Source organism: Xyrauchen texanus, chromosome 37, assembly GCF_025860055.1.
Source record: "Xyrauchen texanus isolate HMW12.3.18 chromosome 37, RBS_HiC_50CHRs, whole genome shotgun sequence".
Lineage (NCBI taxonomy): Eukaryota > Metazoa > Chordata > Actinopteri > Cypriniformes > Catostomidae > Xyrauchen > Xyrauchen texanus.
Genome location: NC_068312.1, coordinates 18424301 through 18442956, shown reverse-complemented (window position 1 = coordinate 18442956; position 18656 = coordinate 18424301). Strand labels below are relative to the sequence as shown.

General features: G+C 43.4%; 1 protein-coding gene across 3 annotated transcripts in view; it reads left to right on the top strand.

Annotated features, from left to right (window-relative positions):
* LOC127630430 (neuronal calcium sensor 1) overlaps positions 1–18656 on the top strand; it is a 45294-nt gene that overhangs the window by 13379 nt on the left and 13259 nt on the right. For all 3 annotated transcript variants that reach the window (XM_052107946.1, XM_052107945.1, XM_052107947.1), the window contains exons 3-4: positions 3731–3755; positions 14029–14167. In XM_052107946.1, coding sequence (XP_051963906.1) covers positions 3731–3755; positions 14029–14167 — 164 coding nt within the window. The remainder of the gene's footprint in view (positions 1–3730; positions 3756–14028; positions 14168–18656) is intronic.

Here is an 18656-nt window from a genome sequence, read left to right as displayed (position 1 = left end):
AATGTCAAGTTGGCAGACAGAATTAGCATGCCCCGCCCCCAGACATACAGGTATAAAGGGAGCGGGCGAGTGAATGCCAGACAGGTTTTCACTGAGGAGCTAAGAATACGGTTACGGCACATTACAGTGGTAGGGATAGTGATGTGGTAAGGGAAACACAACGTCTCGTTCCTTCCATCGGGGAAAGGAGGTTACAACAGTAACCATGACTTTCCCCTTCTGTCACTCACTCGACGTTGTGTTGATTGTAGTGACACAAGGGGTCCCACTTAAAAACGGCATGCACTAACCCGTGTTACGTGGCTGCCGAGCCAGATGCAAGCAGGCTGTTGTGTGCTAGAAGCAGCTGGGTCTGGTGCACATAACCCTCCCCAACGCTCCCAATAAAAGGTGTTATTTACCGCTCTTAGTTTCCCCATACGGAAATCGGCAACATGACTTGCATGAGAGCCAGCCGGCCAGCCGCGCCTTTTCTCGCTCTATGGTTCTCGTCATAGCCCCAGCCACTTCTTAACGCTATAGATGCGTCGGGGAAGGCGTCCTTTCCCATTCCTATTCTTTCAGGGGGGAAAAGGCCCTGCGGAGACCACGACCTGCCCAAACTAGGGGGAGGTAACTTGCTAATACACACAGGGGTTGCCAGGCCACGCATGGACATGGTGCGGTGGTAGATCCTGCCTGCAAGGGAGGAGTTGCTACAGACATGGCGACCGGGGGGGGGCAGCGAGGACTGCCAAAGGGAGACGTGGGTGCTTCCAGCGGGGGGAACCATGCAGCGGAAAATACATCATAGGGAGTTACCTGAAGCGGGAACTATGCCTGTGGAGCCCAAGCCCAACACGGAGCACTCGACTCGTGGTGGCTCTGGCGGGTCAGAGGGCTAGGGAGGAAGAGCGTCCAGGGAGCGAGAACTTGCTGGCTCACTTGGGAAAGGCGCACTGGATAAGCTTGGTGAAGGGCGCAAGGTGCAAGCAGAACACCCGGTCGGTTGTTCTGTATTACCGAGTTCTACCGGCTCGGACCTGTCAAAACACGGGATGAGACCGACTCAACCCTTAGGTTGCAGAACCTAGTAAAGGTGTTGTGTGTTGCCCAGCCCGCTGCTCTGCAGATGTCTGCTAAGAGGTGCTGTGGGCCAGTGCCTATGAGGATGCCACACTTCTCGTAGAGTGTGCTTGAACCCGTAAGGGGGGGGGGTGATTGGCGGAAAGGGAACGGGTAGTTGACGCCATTTCCCTAGCCTAAGCAGACAAAGAGCTGCTCTGAGCATCTAAAGCTCTGCGTACAGTCCCTGTAGATACGCAAAGCACATACTGGACACAGCAACGAAGAGGCTGGGACTGCCTCCTCCCGAGGCAGCGCTTGCAGGTTTACGACATGGTCCCTGAAGGGGGTTGTAGGAACCTTGGGCTTTTAGCCCGGTCATGGTCTTAGGGTGACGTGAGCGTCAGCTGGACTGAACTCCAGGCAAGTGACACTGAAAGAGAACACTTGCAGGTCCCCAACCCTCTTGATGGAAGCGAGCGCGATCAGGAGGGCTGTCTTCAAGGAGAGGCCTTTGAGCTCAACTGACTCAGGTGGCTCGAAGGGGGGTCTCTGAAGGCCTGAGAGGACCACTGAGAGATCCCAGGAGGGGAACAAGCTTGGCCGGGAAGGATTTAACCTCCGGGCACCTCTAAGGAACCTGATAATCAAGTCGTGCTTACCTAGGGACTTGCCGTTTACCGCGTTGTGGTGGGCTGCGATAGCAGCGACATACACCTTCAAGGTGGAGGGGGACAGCCTCCCCACCAGCCTTTCCTGCAGGAATGAAAGCACTGACTGAACTGCGCATCTCTGCGGGTCTTCAGATCTGAAGGAACACCAATTTGCGAACAGACGCCACTTGAGGGCGTAAAGTTGCCTGGTAAAGGGAGCTCTGGCTTGGTTGATCGTGTCCACAACTGCAGGTGGTAGACTGCTTGGGTATTTCCGCATCTGAGAAACGAAAGCCACGACCGCAACGTTGCCATGGTCATGTCCTACACACTTACTACTACATACTTACATGTCAGGTAAGTATGTTTGCAATGCTAGTCTATGATACATTTGGTTAAATCTCTCATCAACTTTCTCAACCCTTTCATGCACCGGTATCGACACTCTGCATGTGAAACTCAAATATGGTGACAATTAACAAACTACTTAAAATATACTGTTAATATCATGCAACTAGTAGCCAGGAATGTACAGTAAACTTACAGTGGCCGCAGGGGCCTTATGAGGTAGGGCCGGCACATATGTGCATTGCCAATGTCACTTAACTTCTTTGATAATATTATGGTAACAATAACCTCAGCTGTGGTTCCCAATCAGGGAATCTCAATGTAGTAGGCATTGAGAAAATGCACATTATTTTCATTGTATTGTTCAGAAATGCTATTCACACTTACTCTGTCTGAATCCAGAAAAAGGCTGCCGCCTTATACCTTCTTACCTTTCTACGGAAACTGTCTGTCCGAAAACAATGTTTGCATACTGTAACGTTCTGCATATTAAGATGCTTCCATGTGTTCTTTATTTATTTATTTTGGAGGCAGCATAAATGCATATTTTTTTGCCTATAATATCTGGGTTTGGCATGGGTTGAAATAATAAAAATGCCTTTTGACAGAGCAGTTGAAAGAACTATATGAATTTAGCTTCTTTCAATGTTCATTTTCTTCGACTTAATATTCTATTCTACAGTATACAGAGAAGTAAGCATTATAGTTATAAATATTCACATGAATTAGTTGTATACAATTATGCAATGTTATAGTACCTTGGAAGCCAGACTGAAATCAGACAAAATGATATGTTGTCGAATAAGAAGAACCCAAAGAAGGTTTTAATGAGACCGGATAAAGGTAGACAGACACTGTCCCATTCACATCTTCAAATGCTTTTCTTGTCGTTGGTGTCAAGAATCCCCACTGTGAAAACGGCTGTATATCGCTGTTGATGGCTTCCCAGATTACCAACAAATCATCAATTCCCAAACCACTAGAAAAAATTTACAATGACAGCAGAATTAGATGTAGGCTATATTTATTTACATAGATTTTTCCAGAAATGGAAGATCTGATCTAAAACTATGCTGCATTTTGCTGGCTACAGGTACTGGATCATTTTATGTACATTTTTGGTATTTTTTTTTACCAAGCTTCTAGGTTACTCCTGTTTCCCAGCAACAACATAACTGCACAATCCAAGCATTTTGGTTGTGTGGGTGCAGATTCATGTAGCCTAATCCTTCCACAGTAATTCTTTACCTAAAATGACATGTGTTGCTTGAAGGAACAAGATATTGTTTTGGCAAATAAAAGCAAAATCCCTGTTTAGTTTATGAGGTTGCCAACGTCTGTACTCAATTAGTAAAATTGCCTGTTCCGTAGCGATGGGATGCCATGTTTATTGCACAGATTGTAATGAAATGGTCAATAACACATGCTGCATGGTGTTTTGTGTAAGTAGGCCTACCAAATAACATGCTGTATCAACCTGTATCTTTTCCAACATACAGCTGAAGTTGTTTTCATCATAGGAATGGATGGATAATCACACTTATTATTATGTTCATGTTTGTTTTTGGGAGGGAATCTTGGGTTCTAGTTGTGAAAGCTGCCTCTTAGTGGCAGAGGTTAATGTGTTGTGTTCATGTAGATCAGTATTAACATGTTCATTATGTTCTTCCTTGTTTTCCCCACAGTTACAGAGAAAGAGGTCCAGCAATGGTAAGTCAGTCTTGGCTGCCGGTCCATCAGTCCTATATGTTTTCTGTCTTTCCCTAAACATCATCCCCTGTTTTGGGTCTTTTATCCTCCATCTCTCCTCTCATCCCTCTGTTGTCTGTTTTGCCACACTAAGTACAGCTTAGTTGTATACCTCCATCTGCTTTGGCCACTCAACACAGCAGTCTTCCATTGTAGTTGTGCTTCCCAGGAAAAATATTTCCATTTCTACCCTTGTAAAACAAATTTGACTGTAATGTTATAGTGGATCTCTCTATAAACTGTTATCCTGTTCTCTTATGTCTGCTGACACGAGTGGCTGTGAAATGTTGATGGATGAATACTGTTCTTATAAGTAATTATAAGGGCAGTAGCATGTTATATAACACATTTTGCCTCTCAGTGTAAATGGCTGCAAACAGAGCATATTTGAGCCTTTTCCCTCTAAAATAAAAAGCACTGGCACCTTTTCTGGCAAGCCCAAGTTCAGCCCAGCACTGGCACTGTGTGTGCCTGGGTGTTTGCCAGGCTAAATTGTTGACTCATTTTCGTGGCTGCTAGCAGACATAAAACCATTGACGAAGGACGTGTATGTAGGGCTGTAGTGGGATATGAGCTAGGTGTACTTTTGGATAATTTTCTGCCTAAGAGATCTTACCCCATCTCTTTGAGTACTGTTGAATTTCAGTATCCATCATCCCCTGAGGATCCTTCCTGAGGATGGATAATGCTACTGAATTGATACAGAGGTTAAGGTGAAGAGCTGCTTTTATTTTCATACTTTTAGCAACAGTACTTGTGTGATCCACAGAACTCCGAGTGTATGTGTTTTGTTTTTTTTGCATGTGAAAAGCAGGAGTAAATCTGCAAGGACTTATTTAGGGACTTGTATTTTGGGTGAAGACAGAGTATAAATACATATAGATAATTGTAAAGCAGTTCAATAGAAAGGAGGCGAGAACCGGCCTGACGACATAAATCATATTTTAATGATTAACTTAAACAAAAGACAAACACACACACACGACGGACATGTCTGTAAACAATCTCTCTCGTCGCACCACAGTCTGCAATCGGCCTTTATCCCTCTCGGATGCTTAATTAGCCTGATAAGGGACCGGGTGTGTATAATCACAACCCGGCCCCACCCTCCTCCCTGTCACAATAATATAGATGTAAATATAAACTCAGCAAAAAAAAAAAAGAAACGTCCTCTCACTTTTCAACTGCTTTTTTCAGCATACTTAACGTGTAAATATTTGTATGAACATAAAGATTCAACTACTAAGACATAAACTGAACAAGTTTCACAGACATGTGATAACAGAAGTAACAGTCAGTATCTAGTGTGGCCACCAGCTGTATTAAGTACTGCAGTGCATCTCCTCCTCATGGACTGCACCAGATTTGCCAGTTCTTGCTGCAAGATGTTACCCCACTCTTCCAAGGTACTTGCAAGTTTCCGGATGTTTCTGAGGGGAATGGCCCTAGATAAATTATATAAAATTATACATTTTATAAATTATACTTTTATCTAATTCATCAAAAATAAAAAGTTACAAAATATGATTCAAATTATTATCAGCATGACAGTGACTCAAATGTTTTTATTTTTATTTTCAGAATTTATCAGTATTTTGTATTTCTCCTTTTTGCTTAAATGTGAACAAATACTCAAGTTGGCAGGGACTCAAGAAGAAAAACATGATGGTCCATTGTATCACAGCGTAATTTGTTAGTTCAAAAAATCCCCTTGTGTGCTTTGACTGAAGCAAGGAAAGCTGACCTTCTGTACAATCGAACATATTCCAACAGACTTACCGAGTCGTTCAGCAAAATGGAAAAAAAAGTCAATTCATTTCTTTCATTTGAGCAGAACTAAATTAAAATGTTACATTTTCAATAGCCAAATCCCCCCAACACGTCTACTTGTGTAGACTTTGATTATAGTCCCAATAAAGAAAAATGTATAATGCAGCCAAGGACCAATTATGAGAAACAAATTATTAGTTCACCTCTGGAATATTCTTGTCTGAGTCGTTCTGTCTTTTGTCACATGACAGCCGTATACGCTATGTATTGCTCACGCAGGAAACCGAAATGATTAGTTGAAAGTTTAAATGCCTTTTGTTGTTTGGCAACAAGTATTGTTCCCTCCAGAAGTAGCGTTTAAGGTGTATTCTTTCTGACCCCCCTTGCCCATGTTGTTAAATATACCTAATTGGTTCCCATTCACCCTACGTAATGTAATCTTGTAGAGAGCACATTTCAGAGAATTACATTGCTCAAAAGCAAAGAAAACAAGTTAAGAAGAGAAACATAATGTTGTTGTGTAGATAATAAATGATGAGATTTAGTTTTCCCATTTTTCTTTTTCCTCAATGTAGAAATCATTCAGAATCTTAAGTAATATTTATTAATGATGTGGCATTTCTTTTTTTTTTATATTAAAAAATTCTAAAATATTGTGTTTCAGGTTTAAATTAGATGAATAACATCTAATTAATGTGACCCAAACTTAAAGACCACACTGGATATTTATATATCTTTTGTGTGGTTGTGATTTTTTTTTTATCTTTATTTTCCAAACTCAGTTTGTCTCTACGTATCTGGACTCCTCTGCAATGGAACAGAGATGAACATCTTCCTCCTGCTCTCAAACTGAATTAGAGAACTATTACATTAGCCTGATTGAATTGCATTCTCATTGGTTTTTAGTCCACAGCATTCTTTGTTCTCTTATCCAAGAACCATACATTCTGCTGTGGGGATAAGCATAAACTACCTCAAAGGGGAAAAAGGGTATCCAGGCTGGGTAGGGAACACAGGGTACAGGACCAACTGGTTATGGGAACAGGGATGAAACGGGACCGACAGACATGACCGACATAGGAGAACAAACAAGCGACTGGAAACAAGACGAACTGGCACTGGACAACAAAAATGAGGAGACTAAAATAGGGTCAGAAATCAACAGGTTAACAAGAAAGAGCAGGTGTGACTAATGCACTAATAATGGGAAAACAAGGAGGTGGGGCATGACGTAAGGCAGAGAGACACACGGCGATACAAAACAAAATAAAGCCACGTACTCTCATAAGACAACAAAACCCCTGAATGGCATGAGTGCACTTCAGCAAGACAATAAGGCAATATCCATCCATGCCAACTGAGAAACCAACGAGAGAATGTATAGCAATGGCAAAGAAAGCGATGCCATGCATTCTCACACTAAACGAAACTTGATGCACACAACAGGTAACAAAAACAAGACCGGACACCTTTGTGAGAGTTCGGCCACACACAAACCCGAAATCTCAGACCGAATTGACCGAACCTCAGCATAACGGGAAGACCACTTGCGGCCCGGGCACACAGCGCAAAGTGAGCGATATATGCGTCTGCGGTCATGAGAGACAGACACAGAACATGGAGCATGAGCGTCCGGACCCCAACAGACCGAAACTGAACCACAGAGGGAAGTCTGGATCTAGACACCACGCTCTGGACCTGAAACACAATACAGCTCATGACCCGGACGCGAAGCGAGGCTCACCCTTGTTTGCAAGAGACCGACATAAACTATTAATGCGAGTGCATGCTGCCAAGATGATATAAGCACGATGCACCCATGTCAGTAACAGACAGACATGGAACATGAGTGTGCGGAAGCTGACACAGACCGAGCATTGGCAGTGACTGGAAAATGGGCTCCATGGTCTGAAGCGCTGGCAGTGACTGGGGAATGGCCTTTGTGGCTAGGAGTGCCATCTCACAAGACAACAATACACCCGAATGGCATGAATGCACATCGCTAAGACAATGAGGCAGTATATGCCAATGCCAACTGACAAACAAGACAATAGATTGTGTGGTCACGGGCAACACACTAAATACTGTGTAGAGTACCCCAACACAGACCTAGGCAGGGAAGTCGGGATCTAGACACCATGCTCCAGACATGAAACACAAGACCGCTTGTGACCCGTTTGCGCACCCGAGTTTGTGAGAGACGGACATAAAATATTGACTATTGTCTAGATCCCGACACCGACCGAAACCGAACCAGACGGGAAGTCAGGATCCAGACGCCATGCTCCAGACATGAAGCAGGACAGACCGAAGTGCGCATTGCAGGGAATACAACCAAAACCGTGTGCTCACAGTAAGACAGACAACAACACACAAGACAAACATGGGACAATGATGCCATGGTCCTGTCAGACAAAAACCCAGACTGACAGAGTGACAGGACCGTGACACTATGACAGTTTTGGTGCAAAAAACTTTACTGACATTATCTGTGAACCTCAGGGAAGATAATTCAATTATAAAAAAAATTGCATTTCATGACCCCTTTAAAAACTTGATTTGTTTATAGCAGCATTGTTCCAGGATCAACAATGGTGTTGATCCAAGAACATGCCCCACATTGGTATATTGCATACAGCAAGACAAACAAACATCTAACTGCAACATTATTATCCTGTCAATTATATAAACCCCTGATCAAATCACTCCATCCAGTAACGCCATTGAACGGCGACATTTTCCGATTTTGTAGCATCTACTCGCCAGAGAGGTTGAGCAGTGATGACGGTCAAATGAACCAACATCAGTGCAGCTGTGTGATCAACGACAAGGGAATTTATTGAGGAACAAATGGTGAGTAATTAGTGCTCTTCGCAGCCAATGCATCATAGAACCAGACTGAGTAAACTAATGCTGGGTGACATTCATAGTGGTTGAATAAGTGACTTGTAAGGACAATTTAATGGTCTATAATTAGAGATTGAGGTCAGTTTTTCTGAAACTAGAAAGTCATGAAGCATTAGTGTTTTGAGAAATCAAAGTCTTGCTGTTTAGATGCTGTACTGCAAGATGTGTACAGTGAATGAAAGCTGATGTTTTTAGTTACAGGCTTTTGGGGGTTAAATATGTTTTAATATTTTGTTGACGTCTGAACATTAAAATTGTCTTTTTTGAATGAGATGCATTCATTCTCATAATACTTGAAGGTAACATGCTTTGCATGTCTCGCATTTAAAAAATAAAACTGCAGGCATTACTTTGACAGCAGTGTCTCCCTTAAATTAAGCTGCATCAATTCGGATTAGGGGAAAGCAAAATGCTGTTACCCCTCTCATTTGCTCCATGCTCACTCTATGTATGCTTAATCCTGTGGAGAGTGTGATCATCCTATTTTGTGTGAACTAATTGAGGGGACCAAATGTACCCACAAAGGTAATAAAAACTGAAAGCACATTGTGGGAACCAGCCAGCGGTCACCATAAGACATATGGATTTATAAACTAAACTTAATAACCTACAATAAATTTAGTTTTATCTTAATGAAAATTTTAAAGGCAGAAAGGTTTCTGGTTTAGGGGGTTGAATACCAGATCAGGGATAGAAGATACAAATTGTCCCCACAAAGATAGTTAAACCTGTACAACACACTCGCATAACATTACGTCCCTATTTCTGCCTGTGCCACCAATATGTCCCAGTTGGTCCATTGCCTGCATCACCATGACAATCGGTCCATATTTTAAATGTCACTCTGATGCCAAAACTCAATTCTATATTTTAAAATGAAATTCATTTAAAATTATGTCATCATTTACTTGTTGCTTTATTTATTTATTGCTTATTTGCTCATTGTTTTGTTTGCTGAAGCACACAAAGGGAATTGTCAGAATGCCTGAGGAAAGCACCTTTTAAAATAATAATAATCCATGCTATTTGTGCATTGTGTTCTTATGTTCTGAGGCCGTTTATGATGGCTTTTGTGAGGAACAGGTCCAAATGTATGTCTATGCAAAAATCAGCATCCCCATCTGCTGTAAATCTCAAATCAACATGCATTATGACCGCTTTGACGTCAATGGTGTCAAATGCCAATGTCGCTGGTGGTAAAATGCATGTATCTCTTTGAATGAGATGGGACTGCCTTCTAGAAGAGGACAATTTTCAAAGGAAAAGTTCACCCAAAAATGGTAATTCTCTCATAATTTACTCACCCTAATGCCATCTCAAACTTGTATGACTTTCTTTTCCCACTGAACACAAATAACGATACTTTGAATGATAAATGGTGTCTGTTTGTCCATACAATAAAAGTTAAAGGGGCCCAACACTTTCAAGCTCCATAAAGGAAATAAAGGCAGCATAAAGTTAATCCTTGTGTGGTTTAATCCATGTCTTCTGAAGTGACACAATGGGCAGTGCTCTGCGCATACGTCAAACGCAAGGAAATGTATTTGAGCTTTAAATCATGATTATGACAAAAAAAGTTTTGCTCTGTTCTCACCCCAAACCTTTCATATTACTTCAGAAGACATGGATTAAACCACTCTAGTCATATGGATTACCTTTATCCTGCCTTTTGTGTAACTTGAAATTTTCAAACCCCATTGACTTGCATTTGTATGGATATTTGTATATACACATATCTCCATATACATATCTTCATTTGTGTTCTGCAGAAGAAAGTAAGACATATACGTTTGAGATGGTATATGTAAATGCACAGAGAATTTTAAGCTTCACTCTCTTCCTCACTCTGAGCTATTGTATGGTTTCTGAGGACTTTAAATGCGGCAGGAGTCATTTGGAATACTTTTGTGCAGCTTTTTCTTTTTGCCATTTTTGGATTCAGTTATTGTGGCTATACTTTTATCAGCTTGTTATGTAGGTTTAGGACTAGGGGTGGGGTTGGGTTTTTAAAATATATTTATTAGTGTAATGTAAATAAAATTAGTGTGACTACATTTTCTTGCCTGTTACATGTTTTATGTTGTTGATTAGTGGTTAGTGTTGGGATAGACAATCTAAAATATCAATATAATAGTACAATGTAACTAAACTAATACAGTATATACACTGGTGGCCAACATTTTTAATAATGTACAGATTTTGCTCTTATGTAAAAAAAACTTTTATTTGGTACTTTTATTCAACGAAGTAGCATTCAACTGATCACAATGTATAATCAGGACATTAATAATCATAAAAAAATATTAGAACTTCTTAAACAACTACAAAGTTTTCTCATCAAAAAATCCTCCACGTGCAGCAATGACTGCTTTGCAGATCTTTGACATTCTAGCTGTCAGTTTGTCCAGATACTCAAGTGACATTTCACTCCACGCTTCCTGTAGCACTTGTCATAGATGTGGCTGTCTTCTCGGACATCCTGATCCCACAAAAGCTCAATGGGGTCACTCTTTTCCAATTATCTGTTGTCCAATATCTGTTTCTTTGCCCACTCTAACATTTTCTTTTTTATTTCTGTTCCAAAAGTGGCTTTTTCTTTGCATTTATTCCCATAAGGCCTGCACCCCTGAGTCTTCTCTTTACTGTTGTACATTAAACTTGTGTTGAGTGGGTAGAATTCAATGAAGCTGTCAGCTGAGGACACGTGGACATGTGCGTCTATTTCTCAAACTAAAGACTCTGATGTACTTATCCTCTTGTTTAGTTGTACATCTTGCCTTCCACATCTCTTTATGTCCTTGTTAGAGCCAGTTTCCTTTGTCTTTGAAGACTGTAGTGTACACCTTTGCATGAAACCTTCAGTTTTTGACAATTTCAAGCATTGTAAAGCCTTCATTCATCCAAACAGTTAATGACTGATGAGTTTCTAGAGAAAGCTGTTTCTTTTTTGCCATTTTTGACCTAATATTGACCTTAGACATGCCAGTCTATTGCATACTGTGTCAACTCAAAAACACAGACAATGTTAAGCTTCATTTAACAAACCAAATAGCATTCAATGCTTGATATAATGGCAAGTGATTTTTTTTTTTTTTGTTGTTGTACAAAATTAGCAATTTAGCATGATTACTCAAGAATAAGGTGTTGGATGCTGTATCATGGAGCCTGTCTAGATTTGATCAAAAATAACTTTTTCAAATAGTGATGGTGCTGTTTTTTTACATCAGTAATGTCCTGACTATTTTTTGTGATCAGTTGAATGCCACTTTAGTGAATTAAAGTACCAATTTCCTTCAGAAACAGCTAAATCTGTACATAAGTATTATGAATCAAATTGCTATTCATTCTGAAATGTTGAGCCTAGGACAGAATCCCCCAAATTTAGGTGACAATAGAATGACGAAGACATTTTCATGATGCAGGCAAAACTCGCTATGGTGACATCCTCATCATGAGACTCCACTGACCTGAAATCTCTGACATGGGGAGCTGACGGTCCCGTGATGGAAATGGCTCAATAAATATACTTAATAATAATGTCTTAATGAAAATGTAAAAATGCAGAATGGTTGGTGAGGTTTAAGGTTAGGGTTAGAGTAGAGAAAATAAATTTTATCTCAGTATTAAAAGTTAATGGAAAGTGTCCACAAGGATTAAAAAAAAACGTGTGTGTGTGTGTGTGATGAATTGATGTGTTTGGTTGAGAGGAAGAAGGTTTTCAGGGCTCCCTGAGAGGGCGCTACACTCCTCTCCCTAGCCACCACCACCTACAGATGCATTTTCCAATGAATGCATCATGCATGAATCATACTTTCAGTGAACATTTTCTCTTCTCTTGCTCCTGTTTCAGCTATAAAAATAGCAAGTTTGATTTGTGAATCATCAGTGCTCATCTAGGTTATTTTCCTGACCAGTGTGGTGTAATGGGGCAATTGTTCAGACATTACACAGTTGGCATTGCTCTGCATGTGGCCAAAGGATGGCGTCAAAAAGACACAGGAGGTTATACAAAACCCTGGCCCTCTGCGGATATTGTGTGTGTGGGAATATATGTTGGTAGTGTTGTGTACAAAGTATTTTTTATAGTACACATAAATGCTGGACTCCTTACAGATGATAAAATTATAAAATTTCAGTGGTAAAATACTTCTACTATCCTGGCTTAATATGATCATTGACCATTGCTTTGTTTGAGCATCCTGACCAGCCTGTCACAGCAAAATTGGCTCAACCAATGACTGAGTGAGTTTGGGTTGGTCGCTGGACAATTTTGTTCCCCCAACCAATGTCAGAATGGGGAGAGTTTGTGTAAATTGTTTAAAAACAATCACATTTTTGCAGTACAGCATGCTATCACTAGAAATGACTAACTTCAACTTCAAAAAACAAGAAATCTTACTTAACCATAATGTAGTATAGCTGCTGAGCTGAAATTTTGCACTTGAGTAAACTCACTGAATATGATACTGACTCTGCAAAGGAATGGATGTCCTTTTAATATTTTAATGAGCATCTTCATCTCACTTTTGAGAAGTCTCAGTAAAGTCTGTTACAGTGGCAGTATGTTTTAATTGCCTTGCTTGTGCAAGCCCTGCCTCCTAACATAGAAGTGGGGAAATTGGGTTTAATTGGAGTATGTAAACAAACGTATATGGCCTTGCACTTTTCCAACCCCATATGTTAGTAGAATCTTTTGTCCTTTTTAATATGGGATTTCTTCTTCCTTATCATCAGGAAATGGAGAGATAGAGAGAGTCAAGTTAAAAATGATTATTTTTTTTTTTTAAACGGAGTAGATGCAAAATGTTTAGTGCGTAAAGTAAAAATTTCGTTAAAATAAAGAAGTCATGTTTTCCACAGATCATAAATAAGTTTCATAAATTGAACATATGGAAGAATGATATGTAATTTTTTTTATTTAAATTTCTGACATATTTACATTCACCTGGAGCCTTTATTTTGGCGGAGCACTAAAAGTGCACTGTGTTTGGCAGTTTAATGTTCCTCATTTTTAAAGGATTAGTTCACCCAAAAATTTTAATTCTCTCATAATTTACTTTCCCTCATGCCATCCCAGATGTGTATGACTTTCTTTCAGAACACAATTTTTAGAAGAATATTTCAGCTCTGTAGGTCCATAAAATGCAAGTGAATGGGTGCCAAATTTTTGAAGCTCCAAAAAGCACATATAGCCATCATAAAAGTAATCCATTCAACTCCAGTGGATTAACTAATGTCTTCGGAAGAGAAACGCTAGGTGTGTGTAAAGAAATGGATTCATATTTACATCTTTATTTACACATTCATGGAAAAAAAATGGAAGCACAGTGTTGTTTACAGCAGAGGATCATAGAGAATCATACATCAATGCCTCATTCAGCTGGTTTGAATACTTCAACAGCAAATCTTGTTATGGTGAACAAGGTGAGCCTGTTTGAATCAGTTTAAATGCAAGTGAGTTAGTGGAGGAGATGCCTCACATGAGAGTTAACAAATACTCTTTCCAATCATCTATGGAATAATAATAAAGAAATGGTTTTTATTTTCTCTCTTTCAGGTACAAGGGCTTCATAAAAGACTGCCCAAGTGGTCAGCTTGATGCTGCAGGTTTCCAGAAGATCTACAAGCAGTTCTTCCCCTTTGGTGACCCCACCAAGTTTGCCTCATTTGTCTTCAATGTTTTTGACGAGAACAAGGTGAAATGCATGTCACTGTCAGAGCCTTGCTCAACAGTTGTTTTCTTTAGTGTCGGAGACATTCTCTCTCTCTTTTGCTCTCTGTCTCTCTCTTTCTCTTAGAGACTATCATACACATAAGTACACTCTCACCTTCCCAGTCTTAGGTTCAACTAGAGCAGTGAAAGGACTGACATGAGTCATAGAAAACGCATACAAGTGGTTTATGAATGGTTATTTTCGATAGAGATTTTGAGTGAACCAGACACCTACGAAGACTGCTTGTGTGTTGTGGTCGTTGGTAGGTGTGTCAAAATGTAGTATCAGTGAACAATTTGAGTGAAAAGTTGAATTGATAAATGTACTTGGATTCCAGAATTTAATATTTGGTATGTGCCCCTTTTCATTTTAATTATAGCATGCACTCGAGCAGGCATGGACTTCAGTTTGTGCAAACCCTGGTGATCAATGCTATCCCAGGAGGATTATCTGATAATGTTCCGTAGAGCATCTAGTTTGCTTCAGTGGAAGCTAGGAAATCTGACCTTTCATTCAAAGGAGTTAACTTTTTCAGGTCACAAATTTGCTTTAGAAATTTGTTTAGTGTCCTAATGCATTGCAGAATCTTACATTTTTCTTATTTATATTATGTTTATTCATTTCTTATTCATTTTAATATCCTAAAACTTTAACTTTATTTCCATGTTTAAATTTTATATCAAATTCCGGGTTCAAATTTGTAATTTAATATCCCAGATTTTTAAAGTGGACTTTTGAGCCCCACTCTATATGCATGGAAGGTGAATATCTCTTGCCTTTTTTGCTTGGTTCCCATCATTAATTATTCAGTAAATAGCCTAATTTTGTTATCTCAGCAATTGGTAATGTAATTTTGAGCCAGTTACCCCTGCCAGACAAGAGCTATGTGTTGGCCAAACTACTTTCTGAGATCACACACAAAGGCAACATTCAAACATAGCTCCCTATGTTTGTTTATGGGCTTTTTTGAAAGGCCCCACTGTAGTTTATGAGACACATTAGTCTCTGTTTTAGCTTTCACTTGCCCTTTTCCGGCAATCCGTACAATTTTGCATTGTGTCTGCAGTGTTTTCACTAGACCTAAATTTGTGTTTCAACGTTTTGATTGGCAGCAGCATGTATTTCAAAGTTAAAGGGTTAGTTCACCCACAAATTACAATTCTCTCATAATTTACTCCCCCTGATAGCATCCCAGATTTTTCTGCAGGACACAAATTGATTTTTAGAAGAATATTTCAGTTCTGTTGGTCCATACAATGCAAGTGAATGGGTGTCACAATTTTTACGCTCCCAAAAGCACATTAAGGCATCATAAAAGAAATCCACATGACTCCAGTGGTTAAATCCATATCTTCAGAAGTGATGTGATAGGTGTGGGTGAGATACAGATCAATATTAAGATTCCCCTTCTGTCGCTCTCTCCACGTTGTGTCGGAGAAGCGACACTAGGGGTCTCTCTTGAGTGCCGATATTCACCTCTGACCTATTGAAAAGGGCCAATGAGAGTTGGCAGTCAGTATTTGCATACCCCGCCCCCGTATACGGGTATTTAAGTGGGGCAAATACGGAAGTTTAGTCAGAAAATTTATTCGGAGCCGATGGTCTGTTTGCAGTCTGTTGCGAGAATACACACCCTGAACGTTCCTGTATCTCTGACGATCTGCTTGCTGTTGGATCTGACGGCGCACAACAGCGGCTTTCTCTGTACTTTGCACGGCGTGCATTGTTGCCCCTGAGCGCTTCGACAGCGCAGACACACACACACTGTGTATTAAGAGTAATTTCCTGTAAAAATTTCTCTAAAAGAGCAAACACAGCGGCGTTGAACGTCCTTTTAAGGACGCGTCTTTTTCAAGATGCCTTTCTGCCCCTGTGTCGTTCCTGGATGCGGTAGAAGCCTCTCCGCTTCAGACGGCCACAGGCGCTGTCTCGTGTGTTTGGGCCGCGATCACACCGAGGCGGCGTTTGTGGATGGTTCATGTTCTCACTGCGAGAACATGACCATGACCACGTTGCGGTCGCGGCTTGCTTTCAACAGAAGGCAAGCCACCCAAACTGCACCCCGCATTGCTCCTTTTTCCCACGTGATTGAGGACGATGCGGTTGGCGCTGGGGGTGATTTGGGGGCGGCAGCGGGTGCAGTTTCGCCGGATAGCCCCCCCGCGAACCTCCCGTTCCCCGACACGCTCGCTGGTCCCCGTCCATGCTCACGGCGATAGCGGCTTGCCTCACGGCCTGGCCGCCTATCCTCCCGAGTCCGAAGCGGATGAGCTCGCCGCTGCATCAGAGTGCGGTGTCTGATGCCGAGGACTCCCCTGGACTGCCGCCTTCGGGCCAGCAGGCCCAGGCTGAGGCCGACACTCAGATGTCCCACATGCTTTCCCGGGCCGCCGTGAGCGTGGGGTTGGATTGGAACCCTCCATCCTCCCCACAGCCTTCACGGTTGGATGATTGGTTCCTGGGGACAGCGCGCCGTTCGCGGCCTCGCATCCCCCCGGTCCCGTTTTTCCCGGAGGTGCATGATGAGCTGACGTCTACGTGGAGAGCCCCGCTCTCCGCTCGTCTAGGTGCCATCCGCTCCACTCTCTCCACCCTCGACGGCGGAGAGCGCCACGGATACGGCGCGATTCCCCAGGTCGATAGGGCAGTTGCGTACCATCTATGCCCCGGTAGCCCTACCTCCTGGCGCGGTCGCCCCGTACTCCCATCCAAGCCCTGTAGGACAACATCCTCGCTCAACGCGAAGGCCTACAGTGCGGCTGGACGCGCTGCCTCCGCCCTGCATGCAATGGCCCTCCTGCAAGTCCACCAGGCCAAAGCTCTCAGAAACATGCACGGGGGTGGACCTGATCCTGATGTGCTGCAGGAACTGCGCTCGGCGACCGACCTCGCCCTGAGAGCGACGAAGGCCACAGCGCAGGCACTCGGACAGACGATGGCCACCCTAGTGGTCCAGGAACGGCATCTTTGGCTCAATCTGGTCGAGATGCGTGAGGCCGATAAGAATCGCTTCCTGGACGCACATGTCTCCCAGATTGGCCTTTTCGGTGACACCGTCGAGGACTTCGCCCAACAGTTCTCCACGGTGAAGAAGCAGACGGAGGCCATCTCCCACATAATGCCCCGCCGCAGACCTGCCGCTACGGGCCCTGCCCCGTCTGCCCACCGAGGGCGTCCCCCTTGCGAAGAAACCAGCTCCTGCTCCGCCTCAACCCGGGCCCAGCTCTCAGCCCCAGCGTCGAGCACTCCGCAGGTGGCGCACGCCCCCTGTCTCACGAACCCCCTCTAGGACCCGGAAGGCTCCCAAGCGTTCCTGAGACAGCCGACCCAGCCGACGTTAGCTCCGGAGGTGGTAAGTCCGCTCCGTCCCCCAGTGGAGGGAGAATCCTTTGTTTTTTCATTTGCCACACCCCCTGACGGGGGCTGTGGTACCCACATTCTCAATAAAAGAGCTATTTCCTTTGCCTCTGGGTCACCTGGCCCGCAAATGACATTCTCACGGCAATCTGCTTTCAGATCACGACAGTCCCGGTACACCGGACGCGGCGATCCCGCCTTCCGCTTGCCCTCGACTGCCCCCCGGCTGGCCGGTTCAGACGAGTCCAGAGGACGCCAGCATCAGACCTCCTCCTCAGTCACGAACCCGCCCCCTGCTGGGTGCACGGAGCAAGGTAAGTGCTTTGAGTCTATTCTCAGCACCTCAGCCTCAGGTCGCAATGAAGCTGCCCGATGCTGCATTACCTGTTCCGCCCCGCTGCGAGGCCCCGCCGGGTACGTCCAAAATACTCGTCCCTTTGGTGCCCCTAGCGCAGAGCTGGGAAGCGTGGCTTTCGCTTCCCAACGCATCACGCTGGCTGCACCGGACCATTCGACTCGGTTACGCAATTCAGTTTGCCCGGCTCCCGCCCCCCTTCAGGGGCGTCCGCTTTTCCGCAGTACACGCCGAGCATGCCAGTTCCCTGTGCACGGAAATCGCGACCCTCTTAGCCAAGGGCGCGGTAGAGCCCGTCCCTCCAACCGAAATGAGGAAGGGTTTCTACAGCCCTTACTTCATTGTACCCAAGAAAGGCGGCGGCTTACGACCAATCCTGGACCTGCGAGTTTTCAATCGGGCCTTGTTAAAACTCCCGTTCAAAATGCTCACGCAGAGAAATATTCTGGCTGGCATTCAGCATCTAGATTGGTTCGCAGCGGTAGACCTGAAGGACGCGTACTTCCACGTCTCAATTCTGCCACGACACCGACCCTTCTTACGGTTCGTGTTCGACGGCCAGGCGTTTCAGTACAAAGTCCTCCCCTTCGGCCTGTCTCTGTCCCCTCGTGTCTTCACGAAGGTCGCAGAGGCGGCCCTTGCCCCACTACGAGTAGCCTGCATCCGCATACTCAACTACCTCGACGACTGGCTCATCCTAGCACACTCTCAAGTGTTACTATGCACACACAGAGACCAGGTGCTCCGGCACCTCAGCCG